The 27,590-nt window shown below is 45.6% G+C and overlaps 1 protein-coding gene across 2 annotated transcripts in view; it reads left to right on the top strand.

Moving 5' to 3' along the window:
• The window catches only part of POLR3A (RNA polymerase III subunit A), a 54,601-nt gene extending 27,661 nt beyond the window's left edge, over window positions 1–26,940 (top strand). For both annotated transcript variants that reach the window (XM_064374373.1, XM_064374372.1), the window contains 15 exons: window positions 2,079–2,190; window positions 3,618–3,736; window positions 4,671–4,808; window positions 6,686–6,856; window positions 8,897–9,010; window positions 14,262–14,348; window positions 14,439–14,521; window positions 15,082–15,252; window positions 16,941–17,034; window positions 17,228–17,320; window positions 18,416–18,580; window positions 18,914–19,078; window positions 19,335–19,466; window positions 20,659–20,791; window positions 24,950–26,940. In XM_064374373.1, coding sequence (XP_064230443.1) covers window positions 2,079–2,190; window positions 3,618–3,736; window positions 4,671–4,808; window positions 6,686–6,856; window positions 8,897–9,010; window positions 14,262–14,348; window positions 14,439–14,521; window positions 15,082–15,252; window positions 16,941–17,034; window positions 17,228–17,320; window positions 18,416–18,580; window positions 18,914–19,078; window positions 19,335–19,466; window positions 20,659–20,791; window positions 24,950–25,098 — 1,926 coding nt within the window. In that variant the 3' untranslated portion in view covers window positions 25,099–26,940. The remainder of the gene's footprint in view (window positions 1–2,078; window positions 2,191–3,617; window positions 3,737–4,670; window positions 4,809–6,685; window positions 6,857–8,896; window positions 9,011–14,261; window positions 14,349–14,438; window positions 14,522–15,081; window positions 15,253–16,940; window positions 17,035–17,227; window positions 17,321–18,415; window positions 18,581–18,913; window positions 19,079–19,334; window positions 19,467–20,658; window positions 20,792–24,949) is intronic.
• The last annotated feature ends 650 nt before the right edge of the window (window positions 26,941–27,590 follow it).

The raw sequence follows: 27,590 nt of genomic DNA, 5'->3' as shown, positions 1-27,590 counted from the left end.
TTTTTGTATTTTTAGTAGAGACGGGTTTCACCAATGTTGGCCGGAATGGTCTCCATCTCTTGACCTCATGATCCACCTGCCTCGGCCTCCCAATGTGCTGGGATTACAGGTGTGAGCCACTGCACCCGGCTGGGTTTTTGTTTTTTTAAGACTGAGTCTCGCTCTGTCACCTGGCTTGAGCACAGTGGTGCAATCTTGGCTCACTACAACCTCTGATTCCCTGGTTCAAGTGATTCTCCTGCCTCAGCCTCCAAAGTAGCTGGGATTACAGGCACGCACCACCACACCCAGCTAATTTTTGTATTTTTAGTAGAGACGAGGTTTCACTGTGTTGGCCAGGATGGTCTCGATTTCCTGAGCTCGTGATCCACCTGTCTCCACCTCCTAAAGTGCTCGGATTACAGGAGTGAGCCACTGCACCCAGCAGGTTGTTCATTTGTTTGTTTGTTTTAAGCCAGAGTCTTGCTCTGTTGCCCAGGTAGGAGTGCAGTGGTGCAATCTCGGCTCACTGCAACCTCTGCTTCCTGGGTTTAAACAATTATCCCTGCCTCAGCATCCCGAGTAGCTGGGATTACAGGTTCCCACCACCATGCCCAGCTAATTTTTTTTGTATTTTTAGTAGAGACGGGGCTTTGCCATGTTGGCCAGGCTGGTCTCAAACTCCTGACCTCAGGTGAACCACCCACCTCAGCCTCCCAAAGTGCTGGAATTATAGTTGTGAGCCACTGCACCTGGCCTTACCACGGTTCTTTGAATGTATGGTCTTTGAAAGAAACCTGGATGCAGAAGAAGGAAAATTCATGTCAAATAGTCACATTCTTAGCCTATGCCCCTCATTTGAAACTTAGTTTAGCTGAAATCTCAACCAGCATGGGTCAGAATCAGTATCACTGCCAGCCTGTAAGGACCAGAAACTCCCTCAAGCAGCGCAGTCAGCACTCTGAGTGCACCACTTTCACCTGGCCGTCTTCTGCCTCACCAATAACCTGTGGCTCTGAGCTTTGACTCACCTGAGTGTAGAAGAAAGGCCCTTTAAGCAGTGGGAAGTTTTCTGATGAAATACATTTTCTAAGGCAGGGAGAAACCAGAATTGTGTGAGGTATTTACCATTAGCTCATTCTTAATCTTACTCTCACCGAGTCATAAAGAAAGAGAGAGAAAAGGATATTTCTCACTGGTACCTCCTAGAAAATTACTTGAGGCCTCAGCAGCAGCAATTTTTAATGGAACCAGACTCCTAACTGATTCAGCATCCTAGTTTGTAAGTTGAGGAGTAACTGTGTGGATGAGCTCATGAGCCAGAATATTCTTGTGAAGTCATCTCATCACATGCCTGGCTTGTGGGCATTCAGATGTCTGCTTGGCAAGAATAAGTAGACAGACAAATTTGCAAACAGTACAAGCAATTCTCTTTTACATACGACATATTATACATTTATATAGGGGTATGTGTGTGTGTCCACACAGCTATATATATATATATGATGTTTTGTTGTATAGGGTAGTATACACAAAGCCATACATTCTACCTGATGGGCCATTTAAAGGATTTTTCAAGTATTTTTTACTGTCAATTTTAGGCCAGGCTTGGTGGCTTATGCCTATAATCAAGACAGGAGGATTCCTTGAGGCCAGGAATTCAAGACCAACCTGGGCAGCATAGCAAGACCCATCTCTACAAAAAAAATTTTTTTTAGTTAGCCAGGCATGATGGGGACATGTACCTGTAGTCCTAGCTACTCAGGAGGATAAGGCAGGAGAATCATTTGAGCCTGGGATTTTTGAGGCTGCAGTGAGCTGTGATCATGTCACTGTATGCCAGCGTCAGCAACAGAGTGAGACCCTGTCTCTAACAAAAAAAAAGAATAACTTTTTGCCTTAGTGATTTTAGAACCTTGTAGAAGATGCATGTGTTTGTATAGCCAAGGCATTTTGTTCCTCTAAGGTTCTGAAACATTTATTGATTGAAAATACTGAGGCAAGATAATTTTCCAATTTCTTTAAATGTCAGATTGAGCATATGTAATCCACAGAGGCAATGAGGACAACCCACCAAGGATCTCCTTTTCTCCCCGTAGGCACTGATCCTGAAGGAGCTGTCTGTGATCCGAGACCATGCCGGCAGCGCCTGCCTCCGAGAGCTAGACAAGAGCAACAGCCCCCTTACCATGGCTCTGTGCGGCTCCAAAGGTGTGCATACCCCTCTCTCACCTGCTGGCAGTGTGTTCTCTGTATAGGCTGGTTTAGTTCCAGAAAATGTAATAGTCACAACTTCAAACAGGCATTTCATTTACTTAAGGGGATCTTTTTAAATCAGAGAGAGAGACTTAATTATTTGCATTTGGGTAAGTTTAACTGTTTTGGAGGAATTTGTTGGTAAAGTGTGGATTCTGAGTTTGAGGGTGCTTTGAGCAAATGTCTTTAAAAAAAAAGAAGAAAAGGCCACATGCTGTGGCTCATGCCTATAATCTCAGCCTTTCGAGGCCAAGGCCGATGGATTGCTTGAGCCCAGGAGTTCGAGATCAGCCTGGGCAATATGCCAAAACCCCAACTCTACAAAAAATACAAAAAAAAAAAATAGCTGGGCATGGTAGCGTGTGCCTGTTCTCCCAGCTACTCAGTAGGCTGAGGTGGGAGGATCACTTGAGCCCAGCATGCTGAAAAAGAAAGAAAACTAGGAATTTTTTAATGTACTTAATGATGTGGCAGAATTCTTTAATTTTGTAGATACGAGGTCCTCAGAGCATTCGGTTGTGATAATGCATTCAAATTCATAACCTCCGTGCTTCTATTTCTTTTTCTTTTTCTTTTTTTTTTTTTTTTGAGACGGAGTTTCGCTCTTGTTACCCCGGCTGGAGTGCAATGGCGTGATCTCAGCTCACCGCAACCTCCGCCTCCTGGGTTCAAGCAATTCTCCTGCCTCAGCCTCTCGAGTAGCTGGGACTACAGGCATGTGCCACCATGCCCAGCTAATTTTTGTATTTTTTAGTAGAGACGGGGTTTCACCTTGTTTACCAGGATGGTCTCGATCTCTTGACCTCGTCGTGATCCGCCCGCCTCGGCCTCCCAAAGTGCTGGGATTATAGGCGTGAGCCACCGCACCCAGCCCTGTGCTTCTATTTCTGTACCCCTTTTTTTTTTTTTTAACAGGATAAAGTCCAGTCTCTTTAACTTTGCTGGCTTTCACCCCATTGTCTCCTGCTTCCTGCCCTCAGGACATACCCCACACTTTCCCATTCCTCTGTCTTTGCTTCCCACTTTCCCACCCACTTTGGAATTCCTCGCCCTCTCCCTTCATGTCCTGATCATAATGTCCTCCAGGAATCCAACCTGGACTTGCGGACGCCTCCTTGAAGACTCACCTGTCACTTCCCCAGCCTTTCCTCTGGCCTACACATGCTCCTGGCTCCTCTTGCCCTCATTCTGCCTTTCTCGTGTTCCTGACAGTTCCGTGTTGTCTCAATTGTATTTCTGCCTTCTACTGTTCTGGGACCATGACCTTGTTGAGGATAAGGGCCTATACTCTGCTTATTCCTGTTTTACCCTTCTGATCTGCTCGAACTTCAGTTAATGTTATTTTTGTAAATGAATGTTACATTTCTGGCCCATGTTCCCAGGTTCCTTCATTAACATATCACAAATGATTGCCTGTGTGGGACAGCAGGCCATCAGTGGCTCTCGAGTGCCAGACGGCTTTGAAAACAGGTCCTTGCCTCACTTTGAAAAACACTCAAAGGTAAGCAGTAGCAGATCAGGTAGAACTGTGAAGGCCTCTTCATCTGCGCTGTCCTCCAAGAAACACAGACCTATCCAGATCAAAGACTGTTGGTCAGTTTCATGCGGAGTTTTACATATGTATTTTTTAGCCATTCTATTAAAATACACTTCAGGCGGGGCACAGTGTCTTATGCTTGAAATCCTAGCATTTTCAGAGGCCAAGGCAAGAGGATTGCTTGAGGCCAGGAGTTTGAGACCAGTCTGGCCAACACAGTGAGACCCCATCTCTACAAATAAATAAATTTTACACTTAATCTTAGCCAAAAGGCCAAGAAGCGATAAAATAAACTTCAAATACATATCTACTTCCTATGTAATTATTACAATAATACTTCATATGTAATTCACCCATGTAAGGCATACAGTTCAGTGACTGTTAATATATTCACAGAGTTGTGCAGCCATCACTACAATCTACTTTTATAGAACACTTTCGGTGCCCAGAATGAAACCCTGTAGACATTAACAGTGTGTGGTTATGTTTTGGAGGCGGGCAGATCTGGCCCACAGGAAGGATGTCTTGAAGGTGTCATTTCCTGGGGAATGGGCAGGCAGCGGCCATCCACAGGGTGTCCTCTGAGGTCCTTGACTGCTTGCCTGCTTTAAGGAGAGAAGCCGGATCTTAGGTTTCCCTCTCCTGGGCCACTTGCCTGCCACTGGCACCAGCACCAGCTCCGACTGGGCCCTCATTCTCCTTGTTGCTGGTACAGTTGCTTTGTCCAAATTATTTCTCCACGTAGATTATTTCAAGGGCATAGAAAGCCTGCCATTTCATGAGAATCCTGGCCAGGTATTTATAGTCTCAAGGTGGTGTATTTTCTAATTTGAGTGGATTTCAGAATCGTGGGCCTTGAACTTTTTTTTTATTTTTCTTTTTTTCTGCCTCTCTTTAGCTCCCAGCTGCCAAAGGCTTTGTGGCTAATAGCTTTTATTCCGGTTTGACACCAACTGAGTTTTTCTTCCACACAATGGCCGGCCGGGAAGGTCTAGTCGACACGGCTGTAAAGACAGCTGAAACGGGATACATGCAGGTAACCTGAAGAAATGTAGGCCATTAGCAACAGAGCAGGATAGGGCTCTGTGGGTTTTGACTGTTGAGTGTTTGCAGATTTTGCACATGAGCTATAATTTATCTAGTCTTGCGTTAAATTTAAAAGGAAAAAATTAGAAAGGTAGATGCCCTGGAAATGAACAACCAAAAAAATGGAATGTGTTCCAAATCATCCTATGTCCCTTGAATGATCAAGACCAAGCCAGAGCCAAGCATAGGAAAGCGCTATTAGAGGAGGACATGGCTGGAAGTACGTTGTGGGACATGTCATTCAACCTCACTAAGCCTCGCTTTGCTAGCACGTGACAGTGAGGGTGATAATACATACCTCCTGGTTATTGCGAGGCTTCTGCCTCTCTCTTTGCAACTGTTTATGTGTAACTCATTATTAATATCATTCTAATTAACCCTAAAGACCTATTCCAATGCCTGCTGGAGGGCTTGGATGCTTAGGAGGAAAGCATTTCCCCAGAGAATATATAGCTCTAAGATAATAGACTCTGTGGCACAGGGCTAACCTAGAGGCTTCTCTGTGTTTGTGCTTCTCAAACTTTGCCACAAAAGTGCCCCTAATGGCAGAGGAGTGAAAAATACGTCTTCCTGTGGTCTTATGGAAGACTGAAAAGATGTCTTTTCAGTTAAATTATTGAGTAGAGAGTAGAGAGACTGAAAAGATGTCTTTTCAGTCTCTCTACTCTCTACTCAATAATTTAACTGGTTTTTTTTTAAGTAATGTTTTAAACTACTTAAAACACCAGATAAAGTCAACATTACAAGTTACTGGGCCATGAACGTGCTATGGCTTTGTGTCGTCTCTCTCCCTACTGTGGGAGCATGGCCCTTTGCAAGTTGGAAAACCCGGGTAGATAAATCAGAGATGTGAATGAGTGGGCCAGAACAAACATGGTGATTAGTGTGACAGTGGACACCTATTTCCAAGTCAGTAGATGCCTATTTCCATAATCTCTCCTATACCTTGTGTATCATTGTTATACTTTTAATCATCTTTTTTGTGTGTCATCCATGGAATACAATTAATCATCTTTCGATGGGAAATTGCCCTTCAGTTTTGGAGCATGCTGCCTTTGTCAGAAACCCAGCAGGCTGTGAAATACTTTTACTACTCTTGCCATATTATGTGTTTTGAGTTAACTTTTTTGTCTTTACTTTTTTGAAGTAGAGAGTATGACTTTCCCAGAGCAGTGTGTTAACATAAACCAAATTAGTTCTGGCATAAGGGATTTTTGTTTTGAAGTTGCCTAGAGGAAGATTTCTTTCTCTTTAATTCACTGAGCCACCATAGCACTGCTGGCTGGGGTGTTCAGCTGCTGGACGGTTCTCCCTAAGTAGATTTGAGAAGTAGTTGCTGCCTGCTGGTTCAGACACAATACTGTCCCTGTTCTCTCTTCTTCCCCCTCTATCCCAGAAAAGGGCCTGCACCTGATCCTCTGTAATTCATATTGAAGTCTGCAGGGGTCCTGGCTTAAGTTCTGTTTAGAAATGCAAAGCTATTGCATTAATTTATACCTTAGGGAGAAAAAGAAGGAAGGTAAAACAGCCTAGGAAAACAGTGTTTGCAGAGTCCTTTGTGGGTGATGGGGTTTAAATTGCATCTGTTCTAAAATACACTAAAATGCAGGAGGTTGGAGCATATTCTAAATCCCACTGCACGGGCTATTAAGGCATTCTTGCTCTTGTTCTTGGGGTGAGAGGACTCTTTTTAAGGGATTTCTAATAAAGTATTTTTATGTGATTAAAGTGCTTGTAACCTTGAGACTCTTGAGTTGCAAATCTTATCCTCTGCACATGTGACTAGTCTTCTCAAAGCAGCTGAGCTTTTTCCTCCTTTTCCTTTAGCGAAGGCTTGTCAAATCTCTTGAAGATCTTTGCTCCCAGTATGACCTGACAGTCCGAAGCTCTACTGGTGATATTATCCAGTTCATTTACGGAGGAGATGGCTTAGATCCTGCAGCTATGGAGGGAAAAGATGAACCTTTGGAGTTTAAAAGGGTTCTGGACAACATCAAAGTAAGACTTAGCATTATATCTGGGGATAGAGTGTTTTTAAGGATGTTTCTTTAGGATGGAAGTACTGTTTGAACTGTCACTTGCAGTTAATAAATTCTTCAGTTATATCTGGCCAAGCACTGGATTAGTATCTTTTTCATTGTGTCACTCTATATAATTTGCCAATATTAAAAGGGAAGGGCCATGCGCAATGGCTCATGCTGTAATCCCAGCACTTTGGGAGGCCAAGGCAGGAGGTTCACTTGAGGCCAGGAGTTTAAAACCAGCCTGGGCAACAAAGTGAGACCCCATGTCTATAAAAAAAGAAGAAATATATATATTTAATTTCCAATATTAAAAGGAAAAGGCCAAGCACAGTGGCTCACACCTATAATCCTAGTAATTTGGGAGGCCAAGGCAGGAGGATCACTTGAGGCCAAAAGTTTGAGATCAGCCTGGGCAACAGAGAAATCTCTATCTCTAAAAAGTACTTTTTAAAACTTTAGCCAGATACTGTGATAAGCACCTGAAGTCCCAGCTACTCAAGAGGCTGGGGCAGGTGAATCCTTAAGCCCAGGAGTTTGAGGTTACAGTAAGCTGATCTCACTGCTGCATTCCAGCCTGGGTGACAGAGCAAGACCCTGTCTCAAAAAAAAAAAAAAGACGAAAAAAATTTTGTTTTCAATTGAAAGTCTAGTGTTAGTAGTAATCAAATGCCAACAGAAGAGGGCTTTGTTTGATTTCTCTCTGTGTCAAGTAGAGTGTACTAGAGACCAGTTTTGTAAGTCATGAGTATTGAAAAGCAGGCACACTTCACATACTTTGAGAGTATAACTTGGAACAACCTTTTTGGAGAGTAGTTGGACTGTATCAGTCTGAACTTTAAATATATGTCCCTTTCAACCCAATAGTTTCCCTGACAGAAATTCCTTTTGCCCTTTAGAAATGGTCTAATTATGCCAAGAAAGTTTTTTCCAGGCTGTTTACAGTAGAGGCAAACCATCAGCAGAGGATAGGTCAAATACATAATGGTATGTCTATACAAAATAATAATAATGTAGCCATTAAAATGTTGAGTCAACTGGACAAAGCAGAGGGGGAGAAAAAAGGAAATCAGCCAGGTGCAGTGGCTCACATCTGTAATCCTAGTTCTTTAGGAGGCCGAGGCGAGCAGATCACTTGAGATCAGGAGTTTGAAACCAGCCTGGCAACATGGTAAAACTCTGTCTCTCCTAAAAATACAAAAAAATTAGTTAGGCATGGTGGCATGCACCTGTAATTCCAGCTACTCTGGAGGCTGAGGCAGGAGAATCACTACTTGAACCTGGGAGGCAGAGGTTGCAGTGAGCCAAGATGCGCCACTGCACTCCAGCCTGGGCGACAGAGCAGGACTCCATCTAAAAAAAAAAAATCAGAGCGCGGTGGCTCACGCCTGTAATCCCAGCACTTTGGGAGGCCAAGGCGGATGGATCACGAGGTCAAGAGATCGAGACCATCCTGGCCAACATGATGAAACCCTGTCTCTATTAAAAATATAAAAATTAGCTGGGCGTGGTGGTGTGCACCTGTAATCCCAGGTACTCAGGAGGCTGAGGCAGGAGAACTGCTTGAACCCGGGAGGTGAAGGTTGCAGTGAGCCGAGATTGTGCCACTGCACTCCAGCCTGGAGCCTGGCAACAGAGTGAGACTGTCTCAAAAAAAAAAAAAAAAGAGGAAATTCATGAGCTTGAGAAGTGGGAGAGTATTTTTACTCTTGAAATGTTTGAGTTTTTTAAATGACAGTTTGTATTTTTAATGTAAATCTGGGTGGGGCGAAGGCTGGGAAGTGATGGGACAGCACCTGCTGAATAGCCCAGAAATTTTTGTGTAGGATGGAGTTATCTGTTTCTTTATTTGTCACCTTCATATGAAAGTTGAGTCCATAATTTGTTTTGAAAGAAAAATCACAGGTTGCTAAAAGCACACTGGGTAAGGTCATTTTAGCCTTAGTAAGTTCTCTCATCTACTACCGCCCCCTTTTCTGTGGTCCCCACATAACGTAATTTTCTTTTAATAATCGAGGCAGTCTTCCCGTGTCCAAGCGAGCCTGCTCTCAGCAAAAACGAGCTGATCCTGACCACAGAGTCCATCATGAAGAAGAGCGAGTTTCTCTGCTGCCAGGACAGCTTCCTGCAGGTAAGCTCCGCCAGCTGCTGGCTGCTGCACCCAGCCTGGCCGTCGTCAAGAACTCTGTTTGCCAAGGGCTGGCAAGGGGATTTTATAAGCTGGATTTTTGTTTTTTAAAGTAGTGTTGTTCCTTTGTTAAAAAGTTCAAAAATGGGCCAGGCGCAGTGTCTCACACCTGTAATCCCAGCACTTTGGAAGGCTGAGACAGGTGGATCACCTGAGGTCAGGAGTTTGAGACCAGCCTGGCCAACATGGAGAAACCCCATCTCTACTGAACAAAAATTAGCCAAGCGTGATGGTGGGTGCCTGTAATCCCAGCTGCTCGGGAGGCTAAGGCAGGAGAATTGCTTAAACCCGGGAAGCAGAGGTTGCAGTGTGCTGAGATGACTCCACTGCACTCCAGCCTGGGCAACAGAGTGAGACTCCATCTAAAAAAAAAAAAAAAAAGGCAAAAATGGCCAAGGCAGGCTGGGTGCAGTGGTTCGCACCTGTAATCCCAGCACTTTGGAAGGCTGAGGTGGATGTATCACAAAGTCAGGAGTTCAAGACCAGCCTCACCAACATGGTGAAACCCCTTATCTACTAAAAATACAAAAATTAGCCAGCTGTGGTGGCAGGCGCCTGTAGTCCTAGCTACTGTAGAGGCTGAGTCAGGAGAATCTCTTGAACCCGGAAGGCAGAGGTTACAGTGTGCCAAGATTGTGCCATTGCACTCCTGCCTGGGCGACAGAGCAAGACTTGCTCTCAAAAAAAAAGAAAAAAAAAATGGCCAAGGCAAAATCTCACCAGGCAACATGCAGAATTTATCTCATGTCTTTCTTAGTTTATGTCATTGACTCAAACCATTTCTCTACTAGAAAAAAAAATGTTCTTTTTTCCCTTTTAGAAAAAAAATGCTGATTTTGTTTAAGCCCTCTCCCTAACACCCACTCTATCCTGTAAGCCAACTCTTCCCTCAATCAATCTGAATCCCAATAATTGTTAGTAGTAGTAGTCTTGTTTTAATACCATTTATTTTAAACTGCTCTTTCTTTTGCTATATTATGGATCAAAAATCCATTGAATCAATCTTTTCTATTCTTTCAGGGAGCTGTTACCTTGATACCCTCTTGAGGTTTTCTGGTTGGTTTGTTTGTTGTTTTTTTAATGGTTCTGACCTGCTCAGGCAGTTCCTTCATGTTTATAATCATGGTTAGGATCAAAAGTAAAGGGATACAGAAATCAGTAAATGGTTTCCTTTGTGTGCTAATTGGTAATTCAAATGCAGCACAGATCAGCAGACCAAGGAAGAATGTATCTCTTTCAGTAGATCAAAAATAAAAACAGCAAGTGAGCTTAAATAAGAGTATTTGTGTTAAGGAAGCCCCTCATTTCTTGTGTTCATGTGTCAAGGTGTGAACGGTGAAAAAGAGACTCTTCCAGATTTTAAAATGAAGAGTGTGGCAAGGCTGGGTGCCTTTGTTTTATTTTTCTCCTCCAAAGGCTTTCTTATTCTTTTTTTAAAAAAACTAACAAATTAGAGTTGTAATTTGGTTTTTCTTCATGATTATGTTTACTTATTTATCTGTTTGTCCTTGAAGACCTTAACTGAGACAGGTTATGAGAGCTCTCACGAGGTAACGTGCTTAGCATGCTGTGAACGCCAACAGAAAGGGCCAACGCTAGCAGCACCCCAGCATTTGCCAGCACCAGAGAGAGCAGGTTTCTGTCTAGGTTCTGGCAAACACTGCTTTGCTTTGGACTGTTTCCTTTCTTGCCCTTGAAAAACTTTAACAGGTGACCTCCTGCCCCGCAGCATTTGTTTATTTAGTGAGCACTGGTTCAGCCCTTACCATATGTCACACAGTCTACAGATCCCGGGGATGCAAGAATGACTAAACATGTCCTTGTCACCAGCAGCTAACAATCTGATGAGCTCAGATTTGCTGAGAGGGTCCAAAATCCACTGGCCAGAGCAGATGTGTCTGAGCCTGTGAAATGTTCTCCAGCCCTACCCTGCATCACAGCTGAGGTGACAGAGGCACTCCTGAGTGGCATTGAGCCCTGGCCCCTGCCAGAGGTGGATGCCCATGCTCATAGGCCTGCTGTGGAGTGTGAGAGGCTAACTACTGGTTAATCATGTGATGAATTGCCTGCCAATAGCCATGTTGTGAGTTCCCTCTAGTATGCATGGGTTGACTCAGTGTGAATTTTTAGCTGGTTGTTTCAGTTTTTATTTCCAAAAAGTAAGCTGTTTTTCTTTTTTAAAAAATATTTATTTATTCATTCATTTATTTTGAGATAGAGTTTTGCTCTTGTTGCCCAGGCTGAAGTGCAATGGCGCAATCTCTGCTCACCGCAACCTCTGCCTCCCAGATTCAAGGGATTCTCCTGCCTCGGCCTCCCAAGTAGCTGAGATTACAGGCATGCACCACCACGCCTAGCTAATTTTGTATTTTTAGTAGAGAAGGGGGTTTCTCTATGTTGGTCAGGCTGTTTTTGAACTCTCAACCTCAGGTGATCCACCTGCCTCAGCCTCCCAAAGTGATGGGATTACAGGCATGAGCCACTGTACCCGGCCTCTTTTTTTCATTTTTAAACCTAATTTCCAGAACCTTTGTGTAGGGAAAGTCATTCAACAAACCCATGGGAAGCATGTCCATTGGGATGGAAGCTGAGCTGTGTCATTTCCAGTGCCTAAGCCAGCAGATTGTTGTAGGTGTGTTCTTTTTACTCCATATGTGTGCTGTGTGCACAGTCCCTTGCAGATGAAAACCTTCTGGGTCTACTTGGCCTTAGGTTCCGCTCCTGGTTTCCCTGTGCCAACAGATGAGGCAGCTTTTAACAGCTGGTGATCAAATGGCAACATCTGGGCCAAGAGGGCTTTTGGGAGCTTTCTCAAAAGGACCAAGCCACCGCCAAGCAAAACCCCCTCTTATACTGATAAAAGTTCTTTTTTTTTTTTTTTTTCTTTTTCTGAGACAGTCTCACTCTGTTGCCTAGGCTAGAGTGCAGTAGCACAATCTCGGCTCACTGCAACCTCCGCCTCCTGGGTTCAAGTGATTCTCCTGCCTTAGCCTTCCTAGTAGCTGGGCCTACAGGTGCGTGCCACCACACCCACCTAATTTTTGTATTTTTAGCAGAGACAGGGTTTTGCCATGTCGGACAGGGTGATCTCGAACTCCTGACCTCAGGTGATACACCCGCCTTAGCCTCCCGAAGTGCTGGGATTACAGACATGAGCTACTGCACCCTGCCAGTAAAAGTTCTTAAATAAAAAGCACTTTCTATATAGAACAATGATTGGGTGGCAGGGTCACCCTCTGTGTATCTCTGTATTTTCTCAGTGAGAAGAAAGAGAGTTGGCCAACACGGGCAATCATGGGAAAGCAGTAATCATGGGAACTGATGGCTAGGATGTGATGGGCCCCCGAGGTAGCCCCTTGGCTGCCTGGGCTCCTGGGAGACAGATGGAATTTCCCAGTAGGCAAAGATTACATTGAAGAAACCCCTGTTCAGAGAAAAGACTTTGAAGAAAGCATCTGACTTCGTGGAGAAGTTGGTTGCCTTGGCCAAGTGCTGACCTCATTCAGCCCTTCAGTGCCCTCTGCTCTAGAGTGATGGGGCTAAAGCCATGCCTCCTCACAGGGAGTTCTTGCCAAACTGGGCAGCAGCTGGCTGGGAAAGGCATAAGATCATGTGAACACAGATGCTAAGGCTATTTAAACAAGAACGTAAAGTTCTAGCGTTTTGCTTTTAGAAAGAAGAGTAACTAGAAATTGTTAGTTAGGAGGCTAAAGAGATTTCTTTTTACAAGGTTAGGATAGAATGGGGCTAGGAAGTCTTAAGCTGTCTGTGGGTACCTTTTAGGATTTTATTTTTGCAAAAAATGGACTCCTGGTTTACACTTAGGCATTTTCAGACATGTAATAGGCTAAGTTGACTTTGGGCAGAGCATGCTGGCCTTCTCTCTGGGGGACCCTCAGCCTACCCCAGAATCAAGAAACAAGATCTCATGAGGCTTCTTGGCCACCGCAGTATCCAGGTTGTCCTCCGTGTGTGGGGGTCTATATTCCCAGCCACACAGAGCAGCTGGATGCTTGCATTTGGCCAGAGTGCCATTCAAGCTTACCACCACCGTGATTTCCTTGCTGCTACAAAGGAGGGGTAGTCTATCCTCCCTTCCCCATATTCTCAGATACTGTCCCTGGGTCATGCCAGAGCAGCTGATGCTGGCTCCCAGAATGGCAGGATAATGGCTCTGGAGGACTGTTGCTACTACATGGTGGGTGCCATCAGCTCTCCCTGAGAAGTGCTCTCAGAGCCAATCTGTAGCGCTTAATGATCGACCCACTGTGAGCAGGATGTTAAGCGTTCCTCTGTAAGTGCTCCTTCCCTGTGAGCACTCCCCAGGGGAAGATGCTGGCTGATCCTGGCTTTAGGAGTGGTAGTGGGCTGGGTCTGTTTCACGGACACACTATAAATCCTAAAACAGATAAATCCTAAAACCATCCATTTGAGTGGTCACCTGAAAACCTGAGTCACGGCCGTAGTCTCTCACCCTGCTCTGATCTTCCACCCGTGTATTTTTCACCTTCTTCTTGCTCTACTTGGTCGTCCTCCCAGTGGGAATCAGATATATACTGATGCTTCCCATCTGGCTTTGACAGTGGTTTCCAGGAATCCTTACAGAGTTCTAATTGTGTGTGGGAAGAGAGCATGGGCCTGGGCCTGCGGGGAGAGGTTGTTACCAGAGGGGAAAAGATAAGCTGCATTTCGGGAGTGTTTTCTTTGAAATGAAGGTAAACTCAGTGTGTTTGAAATGCATATCAACAAAGCTATGCTTTAGTTGGCAGTATTTAAACTGATCATAAGAGCTTCAGAAGAAACCCTCAGAAATTAATCTGGAGAAGAAAAGTACAAATGGTGCAGTTGTACCTGTCCTGAGCTATGTTGTAGCCCTCGTGGCATGTGGGAGAGCATGAGCAAAGGCTCCCACGTGCTGTGTGGGCCCTGCAGACAGTGCCATGGGAGCAGTTGGAGAAGGCCTTAGAGACACCGCAACCAATGGAGCATGTGTCTAGGGTATGGACAGTATGTGTGTTCTTTGGAAAACTACCTTTTAGTAGAAGCAGTATGCAGATGGTGTTTTTTGTACTATATATTGAGCAAACACTAAAATATGATGGACTTGCCATATACAGCTGAGGTTTATGAAATGAATTATGTCATCTGAATGACTGTGAAACTTACAAATGATGTTTGCTGTGTAATCTTTCAGGAAATAAAAAAATTCATTAAGGGGGTCTCTGAGAAGATCAAGAAAACCAGAGATAAATATGGCATCAATGATAACGGCACAACAGAGGTAATATATCCCTCCAAGACGCGTTAGAACCCCGAGCTGTTTGCAGGCGCCTCCGGCACTTAACTCTGTGGTTGGCTTGTGTTCTTCCAGCCCCGTGTGCTGTACCAGCTGGACCGCATCACCCCCACCCAAGTAGAAAAGTTTCTGGAAACCTGCAGGGACAAGTACATGAGGTAGTGATGCTGTTGTCTTGGACTGACGGTCATCCACATAGTCTCACGTATCCCTCCTGTTTCCCCATGGGTACAAAACCCTGCTCCAGTGCACTTGTTAACTGCCGGTATTTGATCAGATTCTGTCACATCTTCTCTAGGGGGTCTGATGAATTGCTAGGCTGAGTGCTCCAAGATATGGAAATAATTGCAAGGAAATTTCTTAATGTCTTCTCCCCATGGGGAAACTGCTGATGAATGTGGCAGATGCCAGCTGCTCTGTTCGCCATCGGTACCATTGGTTAGCAGACCACTTAGATCTTCTGCATCCATAGCCACACAGAATTGAGTTGCACTGCTGCCCCCTCTGTGACCATTACTTTCCCCTGTCTGCACCTATTTCTGATCTATACCAGGCTCTTCCTCTGTCACAAGCATACCCTGGCCTATTGCCAATTCCTTTCTGACCCTAATAGCATCTGTATTCTCTGTTGAAAGTGATAACCAGAAGCCTCTCCCTAGCAGTTTTGCTGGACTTTTCTTTGTCATCCTGTATTCTTATCCATACCCTTGCCTTCTAGGGCACAGATGGAGCCAGGTTCTGCAGTGGGCGCACTGTGTGCCCAGAGCATTGGTGAGCCAGGCACCCAGATGACCCTGAAGACTTTCCACTTTGCAGGCGTGGCCTCCATGAACATCACCCTGGGCGTGCCTCGGATTAAAGAGATCATCAATGCTTCCAAGGCCATCAGGTACCTGCTTCCATTTCCTTCCTGTTCCATACATGCCTGTCCTGTTTCTTGAGAAGCAATGATCCTCCTGTCATATGCATATGTGTGATATTCTCATAGGACAGTGTCTCAAACTCTGGGTGACATGCTTTGCTGTGTTAGTCATATTCTGGTTTTTAAAAAAGCCACTCAAGAAAAAGTCTAAACTGGATACATTCAAAATAGAAGCAGTGGTTTTCTATGGCCACAAGTAACATGAAAGAGAGAAAATGTTAAAAACGACTAGAAAAATTGGAGCAATGTGTCAGTGGAGATTTCATCCTTTTGATGTCATTATTCCAGCCTAACTAGGCCTGACTAAAGTGTCTGCCATGTGGCCTGTGGTCATATTCTGTGATTCCTGGTGATTTCATGATGGGATTTCTAGTTGATCTAAGGCTAGAAGAAATAGAAATGTATTACAATGCCTTTGATGACAGAAATCATGATGACCTAATTTTTTTAAAATGACAATACATAGCATTAAATGTAAGATAGCCATACTTGGTTGTAGAACCACAACCGTAGATATCCAGGGTGTTAGGAGCTCCGCCTGCCCCTTCTGGGCTGGTCAGTTTAGTCCCAAGAATGTGTATTCTGGGGATCCTGTCCAGAACAGTGAGGACAGAAGCCGATGGCCAGTGATCAGAGGAGTTGGAGGTATTCCTGGAGAAGCAGTGTTGGGAGAGAAGAGGGATGAAGGAAATTGTAGTATACAAAAGGTCACTTTATAGGCCAAGCATCGTGGTTCGTGCCTGTAATCCCCGCACTTGGACAGGCCAAGGCTGGAGGATCACTTTAGCCCAGGAGTTCGAGACCAGCCCAGGCAACATTGGAAGACCCCAAGTCTACAGAAGATTTAAACATTAAATTAGCCAGGCATGGTGGTACACACCTGTGGTTCCAGCTATTTGGGAGGCTGAGGCAGGAGGATCAATTGAGCCCAGGTGGTAAAGGCTGCAGTGAGCTGTGATCCTGCCGCTGCACTCCAGCCTGAAACAGAGCGAGATCCCTTTCAAAAAAAAAAAAATCTGGGTGGTGAGTTTACACAGGGAACAGAACTAAAATAACTGCTGGTTATGACTATTAAGACCAAAGAAAAACAGGTAGGATTCACTTTTTTTTTTTTTTTTTTTGAGACAGAGTCTCTGTTGCCCAGACTGGGGTGCAATAGCATAATCTCTGCTCACTGCAACCTCTACCTCCTGGGTTCAAGTGATTCTCCTACCTCAGCCTCCTGAGTAGCTGGGACTACAGGTGCGCACCACCACACCTGCCTAATGTTTGTGTTTTTAGTAGAGATGGGTTTCGCCATGTTAGCCTGGCTGGTCTCAAACTCTTGGCCTCAGGTTATCTGCCTGCCTTGGTCTCCAAAGTGCTGGGATTACAGGTGTGAGCCACTGCGCTCGCCCAGGGTTCACTTTCTAAGGAAGAATTTTCTGAAAATCTTTTCGTTCACTTATGGAGTAGATTGCCTGGGGACCGTTAAAAATAGTAAGTGCAAATGAGAATGTATGTGGACCCCTTAGCATACCTGAGAGTAAATGCTCAGTAAACTGCAGTTGCTAGTAACATTACGATTCTAAATAGCACTTGGGTTTAACAAAGCAGTGGTCTTCAGACAGGCTTCTCCTTTGTGGTAGCATCATTTTTCCTTTGCTTCTCAACAGCACTCCAATTATCACAGCACAGCTAGACAAGGATGACGACGCGGATTATGCTCGCCTCGTGAAAGGAAGAATTGAGAAAACCCTCTTGGGAGAGGTAAGAAGAAATCTCTATTGATAACAAGAAAACTAGCTCAGCAATGTTGCAAGGAAGTGTAAAAATCAGCTGCAATGGATTGACCAGTCTGTGGCGTCCACACTACTCCAGCTCTTCAAAAAAAGCAAGCAGTCGCATGCTCTTAGGAAAGGGGAAAGTGGCTGATGAACACTTTGATCTTTTAATACTCCAGATTTCCGAGTATATTGAAGAAGTGTTTCTTCCTGATGACTGCTTTATTCTCGTCAAGCTCTCCCTGGAACGGATTAGACTTCTGAGACTGGAAGTGAGTCACATAATTAAATGTAGAGAGGAAGTCATCCTGTTAGTCCCAAGATAGGTACCGATAAACTAGGGCAAGAGCTAAGCAAGACAGAGGAAGCATTGCAGAAGCTTCTGTTTGGTTTCTGGTTTTTGTGATTCTGTTGTTCCCTCACATTTTCTTATTCTAAACTTGACTTTGATACAAATATAGCCATCTAAAGACACACAGGAAATCAGTTGAAATTTTGTGCAGACCGCAGTACCAGTTCACTGTGACATGGTATCATGATAAAGTGATCTTGTCGCTCCTCTTCCCAGTGTCTGGAAGGACCCTAGCGCTGGCTGTCTTACTTTCCTGTGGGTCCTCAGTGCCCACCATGACAGCTAGCCTAAGAGGTTCAGTAAATGTTTTTAGATGGGGAGATTAACCTGGCTTCTTAAACTGGCATTCGTGGGAAATAGGTAACAGTTGAAAGATGATCAGCCTTTCTCACAAACAGACTGACATGGGGTGCAAAATGAGTAACTTCCTGACACCATCTCATAGCCCTTAAAACACAGTCTGTCAGCCCGTTCTCTCATGCACCAAGTTCATATGTTACCCATATGACACTTGACTCTGAAATGCAGCAACCCACTCTGCAGTCTGGGGATTTCTCTAGCCTCCTTCTTGCTGCCTGCCTTGTGGCTGTTTTGCAGAAGACCTGAGTTGTATCCAGGACTGTCGCACATGAACCATTGTGGAAATGTCAGGTGAAGGGGAGGCCCCACAGAACTTTTTAAATCAGCCTGGCCTCCAACCTCCAGCCTCCCTAGAGCTTCCCACAGAGGCTGCTGCATGTGTTGCCATGGACTGAGCATGAATTTTCCAGGGCAGATATTTTGTTGTGAGTGAACAAAATCTCTTTTTATGAATAAAGCACAGATAATACACACATATAGTATGTGAAACAGATAGGCAGTATATCTATGGCATTAATTTCATGGTGGGGGACAGCTTAGAACAAACCTGACTAAAGGACTTCTTAGAGGGGCAATAATGAAAGAAAGATGAAAAACACTGGACTTGAAGCCTCCAAACCTCTGTCAGTAACACCTACGCCCGGCCATGTTGCAGGTGAACGCTGAGACAGTGCGCTATTCCATCTGCACTTCCAAGCTCCGCGTGAAGCCCGGTGACGTGGCTGTTCACGGTGAGGCTGTGGTGTGTGTCACCCCCAGAGAGAACAGCAAGAGCTCCATGTACTACGTGCTGCAGTTCCTGAAAGAGGATCTCCCCAAGGTAAAACAGAAGTCGCTTCCCATGGAGACCCAGCAGCTTCCTGTGGTGTGACACACAGGGCTGGGACCTAAGGGCTTTGTCACTTAGTCCCATTTCTTCATTTCTTCTTCGCCTTATCCCCAAGGAGCTAGTCTGTTAGATTCCTCTCTGCTCTCTCAAAAAACTGATGTTAGGATGAGGTGCAGTCCCCTGAACTTCTTCTGTTCTCCCATCCCCCTAAAATTAGCTGTAGTGTGTCTCAGATGACCACTGCTGACAGCTGGGGTGATGAAGGTGACCAGCCCAGGGCGTGGCTCACCCCATCCTCACCGCCGTCTCTGCCTCTGAATCCAGGTGGTGGTGCAGGGCATTCCAGAGGTGTCCAGAGCTGTCATCCACATTGATGAGCAGAGTGGAAAGGAGAAGTACAAGCTTCTGGTGGAAGGTGATAACCTACGGGCGGTCATGGCCACACACGGTGTGAAGGGCACCCGAACCACCTCCAATAACACCTATGAGGTACCGCTCAGCCCTTGGAGTTGCCTTAGGGTTAGGCTGTCTGCCTTGTGCCATCTGCAGGCCTTCTGCTGGTTCCCACCATACTTCTCTGACCATCCCATTTGCCCTGGGTCTACAACTGAAAACTGTCCAGCAATCCATTTCTGGAAAATGGCACAGGGTTTGCTTGGAACCTGCAGGGCAGAGTAGGAAGTGGAGAGAATTTGCAGTGGCCTCCCGGAAGGGGCTGCTTCCGTTCATTCCTGGCTCTCTGTAGGTGGAGAAAACTCTGGGCATCGAGGCCGCCCGGACAACGATCATCAACGAAATCCAGTACACCATGGTGAACCACGGCATGAGCATTGACAGGAGACACGTGATGCTGCTCTCTGACCTCATGACCTACAAGGTGTGTGGGCAGGAGACCCTCGGGTGCCTGGGTGTCCTGAAACTCACTCTTAGGAGAATAAACCTATGGAGTTTCTAAGACATGTAGAATATGCTGCTGTGAGGATCGTCACAGCAGTTCACCATTAAGATGTGAACATTGCTCAAAAACCAAAGTATGCTACCTAGGCTGGGTGTCCTGGTCAAATCCCTATATGAGAATTACAACCTCATGGCAAACTCACACCCATTCAGTGGAGTGAAGAGAGCTGGAACTTGGTTCCATTTTCATCCTGAATGTCATCCTAAAGCAAATTTAGCCGTTGCCAAAGCCCAGAGAGTCCCGTGGCAAGTTGAGGTATTTCTTTCTTATTAAACCCATCCATCACTCTTCTGTAGCCATTCCCAGGAAAGAAGAAGTTAAGATGACCTGAAGTTGATTGGTTGTTTTGATTTTATTTCTCTCTCTCTTTTCCAAAAAAAACTTATTTCCCTCTAGCTGTGCCTTAGGGCAGCATGTTTTCATAAGGCTTCCCTAGACAAGTCAATAGTGTATTACAGGATATTTAGAAATCAAGTGAGGGAAATGGCCCATTTCCTACCACCCTGAGGCTGAGTTTGAAGTCTTCCTTGAAGTCCTGCATCTATTCTGGCACGAGGTGGTGTGGGGAGCACTTCTTTGAAGTCCATGTGCATCTGTTACTTTAGTTGCAGCAAACAGTGTGCATGCAGTTTTTGTTCTGACTTTTGTTTAACATCACAAGTATTTTCCATCTTGTTTCATGGTTTTAATAAATATACTTTTTAAATTATGGCACAGTATTCCTTTGAATAGAATTACCTAAATTTAATTAATTATCTTCATACTTGAGATTTTTTAATTCTTTTCATTTTCAGTTATTTGAGCCATAAGAACCCTCTTCAGAAGCACTCCCCTTTTACAAAGTTAGTTTCTGGATTGTAGTTCTCAGTTGTTTATTCTTTGTTCTGATGGGATCTGGATGCGAGTGTAAGGTTCCATGTTGCCAAAGACTGACCACCTCAGTGGGACACAGAGGGCAGACATAGCTCCTCCGAGCCTTTCACACCAGAGGCTGGGCTGAGGTTGGGACTTGGCAGATTTTTGTTGATTTTATTGAAGGTGCACTGTGCTTTGGTTTTGTGCTTTTGCCAGTGGTGTGAGTACCACCGTGACTCTTTTTCCCTTGACGCAGGGTGAAGTCCTGGGCATCACTAGGTTTGGCTTGGCCAAGATGAAGGAGAGTGTGCTGATGCTGGCCTCCTTTGAGAAGACAGCTGACCATCTCTTTGACGCTGCCTACTTCGGGCAGAAGGACTCCGTGTGTGGTAGGTTTGATGTTTCTATGAGCATCATCAAAGGCCTTTACTATTTACAACTTAGACAGTGGCTGGGCTTCTAAGGGAATGAACAAAACTGAGTGGCAGAGCGTTTATTTTTTCAAGAATAAGGTCACAGATCATGGAATTGGAACTGCTGGATCTTTTATCTCCAAAGCCTGACTATAGCATCCTGTATCCCGTTAAATCTGTTGGAAGGCTTCCCTCTGTCACCACAGATGGTTTTTGGTCCAGGAAGAAAAGAGCAACCCTGGGCATGTAAGAATTTTTCTAGCCCTTGACTTTGTAGTCAGCCACACTGATCCTGACCCCTCTGTGTGACACCAGGGCTAACAGAAGGGGGTAGTGGCTGGATGACACTGAGCAGAGCAGAGCATCTCACTGTCCTGGATTCCTTGGGAGGTGGCCTTTGATGCCTGCTGAGTCCCCATGCCAGGCACCCTATGTGCTAAGTATCTCAACCCACCCGTGGGGTGTGGATATTAAGCCCTTTCACAAGTCAGAAGACGAAGGTGACCTCACTTGCTGTCAAGACCAGCAGAGCCTTGCTCTATGCCATGCCTCATCCCCCCCACCACTCCCACCCCACAAAGCATGGCTCTGATGGGGCAGTGCTGGCCTGGGTGAGAGGGAGCACGAGGGGAATTCTCCCCAGTTTCTGGCTTCCCTGCCTCTTCCGTGAGGCCAGCACTGGCTGCTGGGCTTTGCTCAAGCATTTCTGATTCCACAGCAAGACCCTGCAGCCCTGGGGTGGGAGCTGGTGAGGGGCTGGGATTCACGAGGGTCAGCACCCTGCCCCGGGGCACACACCAGTCAGGTCCAAGCAGGGATTCCAAGGCTGGTTGCCGTTTGCAGGCCAGAGCTCTGCTTCCCAGTAGCCCTTTGCTCTCTCATCTCCTGCTCTTGTACAGATTGGCCTCATTAGAGTGTACACCTGTCTTCTGCCTCTAAGATTACCTCCTCCTCTTTTCAAAAGGGACATGGAATTTTTTTTTTCTTTCTTAAAGAGATGGGGTTTCACCATGTTGGTCAGACAGGTCTCAAACTCCTGACCTTGTAATCTGCCCACCTCAGCCTCCCAAAGTGCTGGGATTACAGGCGTGAGCGACCACACCTGGCCACGTAATTCTTTTTTTTTTTTTTTAATTGCATTTCAGGTTTTGGGGTACATGTGAAGAACATGCAAGATTGTTGCATAGTGTGATTTGCTGCCTTCCTCCCCATCACCTATATCTGGCATTTCTCCCCATGTTATCCCTCCCCAACTCCCCACCCCTCACTGTCCCTCCCCTGTTTCCCCGACAGACCCCAGTGTGTGATGCTCCCCTCGCTGTGTCCATGTGTTCTCATTGTTCAACACCCGCCTATGAGTAAGAACATGTGGTGTTTGATTTTCTGTTCTTGCGTCAATTTGCTGAGAATTATGGTTTCCAGGTTCATCCATGTCCCTACAAAGGACACGAACTCATCATTTTTTTTTGGCTGCATAGTATTCCATGGTGTATATGTGCCACATTTTCCCTGTCCAGTCTATCATCGATGGGCATTTGGGTTGGTTCCAAGTCTTTGCTATTGCAAACAGTGCTGCACTGAACATTCGTGTGCATGTGTCCTTATAGTAGAACGATTTATAATCCTTTGGATATATACCCAGTAATGGGATTGCTGGGTCAAATGGAATTTCTATTTCTCAGTCCTTGAGGAGTCGCCACACCATCTTCCACAATGGTTGAACTAATTCACACTCCCACCAACAGTGTAAAAGTGTTCCTATTTCTCCACATCTTCTCCAGCATCTGTTGTCTCCACATTTTTTAATGATCGCCATTCTAACTGGTGTGAGATGGTATCTCAATGTAGTTTTGATTTGCATTTCTCTAATGGCCAGTGATGATGAGCAGTTTTTCATATGTTTGTTGGCCTCATATATGTCTTCTTTTGTAAAGTGTCTGTTCATATCCTTCACCCACTTTTGAATGGGCTTGTTTGTTTTTTTCTTGTAAATCTGTTTTAGTTCTTTGTAGATTCTGGATATCAGCCCTTTGTCAGATGGGTAGGTTGCAAAAATTTTTTCCCATTCTGTTGGTTGCCCGTTCACTCTAATGACTGTTTCTTTTGCTGTGCAGAAGCTGTGGAGCTTGATTAGGTCCCATTTGTCTATTTTGGTTTTTGTTGCTAATGCTTTTGGTGTTTTGGTCATGAAGTCCTTGCCTATGCCTATGTCCTGAATGGTTTTGCCTAGATTTTCTTTTAGGGTTTTTATGGTGTTATGTCTTATATTTAAGTCTTTAATCCATCTGGAGTTAATTTTAGTGTAAGATATCAGGAAGGGATCCAGTTTCTGCTTCCTGCACATGGCTAGCCAGTTTTCCCAATACCATTTATTAAACAGGGAATCCTTTCCCCATTGCTTGTTTTTGTCAGGTTTGTCAAAGATCAGATGGTTGTAGATGTGTGGTGTTGCCTCCGAGGCCTCTGTTCTGTTCCATTGGTCTATATCTCTGTTTTGGTACCAGTACCATGCTCTTTTGATTACTGTAGACTTGTAGTATAGTTTGAAGTCCGGTAGTGTGATGCCTCCAGCTTTGTTCTTTCTGCTTAGAATTGACTTGGCTATGTGGGCTTGCTTTTGGTTCTATATGAAGTTTAAGGTGTTTTTTTCCAGTTCTGTGAAGAAGGTCATTGGTAGCTTGATGGAGACAGCGTTGAATCTGTAAATTACTTAGGGCAGTATGGCCATTTTCATGTTATTGATTCTTCCTAACCATGAGCATGGAATGTTTCTCCATCTGTTTGTGTCCTCTCTTATTTCATTGAGCAGTGGTTTGCCGGCCACATAATTCTTTAAGATAAAGGTGAGAGCCAGGCATGGTGGTACTGTCTGTCGTCCCAGCTACTCAGGAGGCTGAGGCAGGACAATCGCTTGAGCCCAGGAATTTGAGGCCAGCCAGGGCAACGTAATGAGACCTCACGTCTATTTAAATTTTTTTTAAAAAAACAAGCATGGGCCGGGCGTGGTGGCTCACGCCTGTAATCCAAGCAGTTTGGAGGCCAAGGCGGGCGGATCACCTGAGGTCAGGAGTTCAAGACCAGTCTGACCAACATGGAGAAACTCCATCTTAAAAAAAAAAAAAAAAAAAAAAAGCATGAAGGGAAAGAAACAGAAGCAGCGATTAGAGTGGGGCAAGAGGGAGGGACACGGAAGACTGGAAGAAGGCCCGAGGCCAAGAGAAGAGCCAGTCTGCCTAACAACAGTCCTGACACCTGGGAACTGGGCCTTTGCTACAGCTCTGCAGCCCCACACACCGCCACCTTCCTCCACCTCCTTGACAGCCTGGCACTGCCACCCCACCCCCACTTTGAAGTTTTCCCCTCCTCCTGGTCCTTCAGCACATTGTAACCCAGTGTTTGTCTCATTGTATGTTGGTCTTTAATTTGGTTGTTTGCCTCTCTGGTTCCTTGTTAGCACAAAGTCTGCCACATAGTAGCCACTTGCTTGCTTGTTGTAGACTCAAGCCTGATGCCAAGTTGACATAGGGCTTGGAGAAAGAATCTGCACCACCTCCTTACTCCTGTAAATCTATAGGAGCCCTGCCTTCTGAGGGTTTCGCATCAGGGCTGTGGATCATCAAGGCTCAGATGCTCTTAAGTCTGGCCTAGCCCCTTCCCCTGAGCACAGCTAACAGCTGCCTGCTGCTGTTTCCAAGGGGATTGTATGCTATTCACTGCTGTCCCAGTTGTTTGCTTTTCTTGTAGGCTGTAAGTTAAGGAAGCACTGGTTGGCAAACTTAGAGCATCCGTCAGCATTCTTGCTAAGTTGTGTTCTTAAAGGCAGGGCCCTCCCAGGGTGCTTTTGGCTCAGGTGGGAGAGGAGAACTGGTGGAGCTGACTCTGTCTCCAACAAGCTCCTGGGCTGTCGAGCAGGCACTGCCCTTCCCTGAAAGTGCAGAATCCCCCGACCTGCGTTCCACAGCCACCCCCCTTTTCTAGATGGGAAGGAAAGGGATTTGCTGAAGTTCAGCCAGTTGACATGGAGTGGCGCTGGGACTCACATCCTAATTTTCTGACACTCAAGCCATCAGTCTTTCTTCCTGAAAACTACCTTGTGTTTAGAGGCTCTCTGATGTTCATTCTGGTTTGTTTCAGGGGTGTCTGAGTGCATCATCATGGGAATTCCAATGAACATTGGAACCGGGCTCTTCAAGCTGCTCCACAAGGCCAACAGGGACCCAAACCCTCCCAAGAGGCCCCTGATCTTTGACACAAATGAATTCCACATCCCCCTTGTCACATAATGCAAGGAAAGAGGGGATAGTGCCTGACCTTGACTCCTTGTCCTGTCTGCAGCTGATGTGAAGAGTTTTGTACTCCCTGGGATGGAGGTCCTGATGTCCCCACCTGTGCCAGCAATCAGAGAAGTCCCCTTGGCATCCCCAGGAGAGGCTCCTCCTCTGATAGGGCGCAGCTCACACCAGTGACCTTGACTGTGCCACACTGCTTGCGAGAGCTGAGGGTTTTATTGTTTGCTTGGAACTCAATCTATGGATGACCCCACAGCTCCTGCACACCCTGCCTCCCTGGACTTAAGAGAAGGCCCAGCCAGGTGTCATGGCCCATCCTAGCTCGCTGCAGGGTACATCCATTGTCTCCTCTTGGTGTCTTCACACCTGATGGTGAGCCAGGCCTGAACCCCACACAGGCCAGGGGGCACATTCGTGGATTTTCCATTCCTCAGTTATGCTGGAATCTCTCAATGTGACATACTCATGTAAATATTGTTACTATTATTTATTTGCTCCATTTGAGGGATTTGGAATTTCTGTTATTTTAGTTTTATTTTTGAAACCAAACATCTATAGAAACCAAGAAAGCCAGCATATAAGCGTCACCGGAAAAACTGGTTTAAGCAAATAGAGCCATCCGGGATTTGTAACTGAGCTGCAACTGTCACGAGGCCCAGGCGGCTCTGTTACATCTTCTCTAGATGCCCCTGGCTACCTTGTTTTTGTCTACCTCAGACCCCCATCCTGGGGCTCTATCCTGTGACGAGAGCTGGACCCATTCTCCATGACCTACGGAAGCCTCACTGGAGTTTGGGCCTGCCGAGATGGGGATGAGATGGTTTTTTATAGAATTACACTTGTGTTCTTTGAATCGTCTCTAGTTGATTTCCAAAGTTCTGAGTTGATGCTGTTAAGGTACCTGGGGTAGCCATTAGTTCTTGGATCTATGTTAGAATGAGTGCTTTCTCTCCCTACTGATGTGATTGTACATTAGGAATTCTTGACCTGAATGGTTTTGGCCAGTGGTTGGGTTTAAAATTCTATTAAAATTTGTAGTTTGGGCTGGGTGCAGTAGCTCACATCTGTAATCCCAGCACTTTGGGAGGCCAAGGAGGGTGGATCACTTGAGCCCAGGAGCTCAAGAGCAGCCTGGGCAACATGGCGAAACCCTGTCTCTACAAAGAATATAAAAATTAGTCAGGCGTGGCGGCACATGCCTGTAGTCCCAGCTACTGGGGAGACTGAGGTGGAAGGCTCACTTGAGCCTGGGAGGTGGAGGTTGTAGTGAGCCAAAATTGTGCCACCACACTCCAGCCTGGGCAACAAAGCAAGACCTTGTCTCAAAAAAAAATTAAGCCTAAAAAAAATTAACTTTTATAAAAAATTGTAGTTTGACCCTATGATTTCCTGCATCTACAAGGTAGACCTATTAACTTCTCTTGGGGTCTCAGTGATATGAAAAAAATGCCATTTTTCTTAATGTTTAGACCCCCCTTTATCTTTGACTTGAGGTAGAGCCTGGTTTGTGACAAAGGATTAAGTTTGTTAATGAACACTAATTCAGGGCTTCTACTTGAGACCCCACCAAGATCACTGCTTCTCATGTAACCTGGGAAGAGTCATAAAGGGGTACCCCCACCCCAGTTGCCTTCCTGAAAGTGTGCCTGGGAAGTAAGCCGTAGGCCTGATCCAAGCCAGGACCACTGGGATACGTGCAAAGGCCAGGGGAGGGTGGAATTGGGTCATGGCAGGGAACACCAGCACCTGTTTTCTTCTGCGGATGACGCACACTAAATGGAAGAGAGGTTGTGGCCGTAACTTGTGGCTGGGAATAATAAAGATGGCATCACCAAAGAGCCTCGTCCTGCTTGAGCGAGTACTCATTGGGTGCTGCAGAGTCTGGAGTATGTGTGAGACGTGTGTGATTGTGACGGGTGCTGATCAGCGTGTAGCACTTGGGGACAAGGCAGACCTTGGAGCAGAATGATTATGTGAAGGATCACTTCACCCATGGGAAGTCATACATCCTGGGGGTGCTGGTCCTCCTTCTGGAACTGCCAGCCTTGCTAGGACTATCAATATCAACAGCATTGCCTGGTAAACCCTACTGTCTCTGCTCCCCACTGTGTCCCATGACTGGTGTTAAAATTCTCCCTACTGTGATCATCTGCCCCGCACTGGCATTGGGCTTTATGCCAGCACAGAGCTCAAAGGCCAGGAAGCAGCACATCCTCAAGCGTGAGAGCTCAGTCAAAGGGTTACATTTGACTCTCCGCACCTGTTTGGAAGAAATCATAGGCTGGACATGGTGGCTCATGCCTGTAATCCCAGCACTTTGGGAGGCTGAGGCAGGTGGATCACAAGGTCAGGAGTTCAATACCAACCTGGCCAAGATGGTGAAACCCTGTCTCTACTACAAATACAAAAAAAATTAGCCAGGCATGGTGGCAGGAGCCTGTAATCTCAGCTATTTGGGAGGCTGAAGCAGAGAATTGCTTGAACCC

Source organism: Aotus nancymaae, unplaced genomic scaffold, assembly GCF_030222135.1.
Source record: "Aotus nancymaae isolate 86718 unplaced genomic scaffold, 86718_ANA_hifiasm-v0.15.2.pri h1tg000010l, whole genome shotgun sequence".
Classification (NCBI taxonomy): Eukaryota; Metazoa; Chordata; class Mammalia; order Primates; family Aotidae; genus Aotus; species Aotus nancymaae.
The sequence above is the reverse complement of the archived record's forward strand: the minus strand, read 5'-3'. Positions and strand labels throughout refer to the sequence as shown.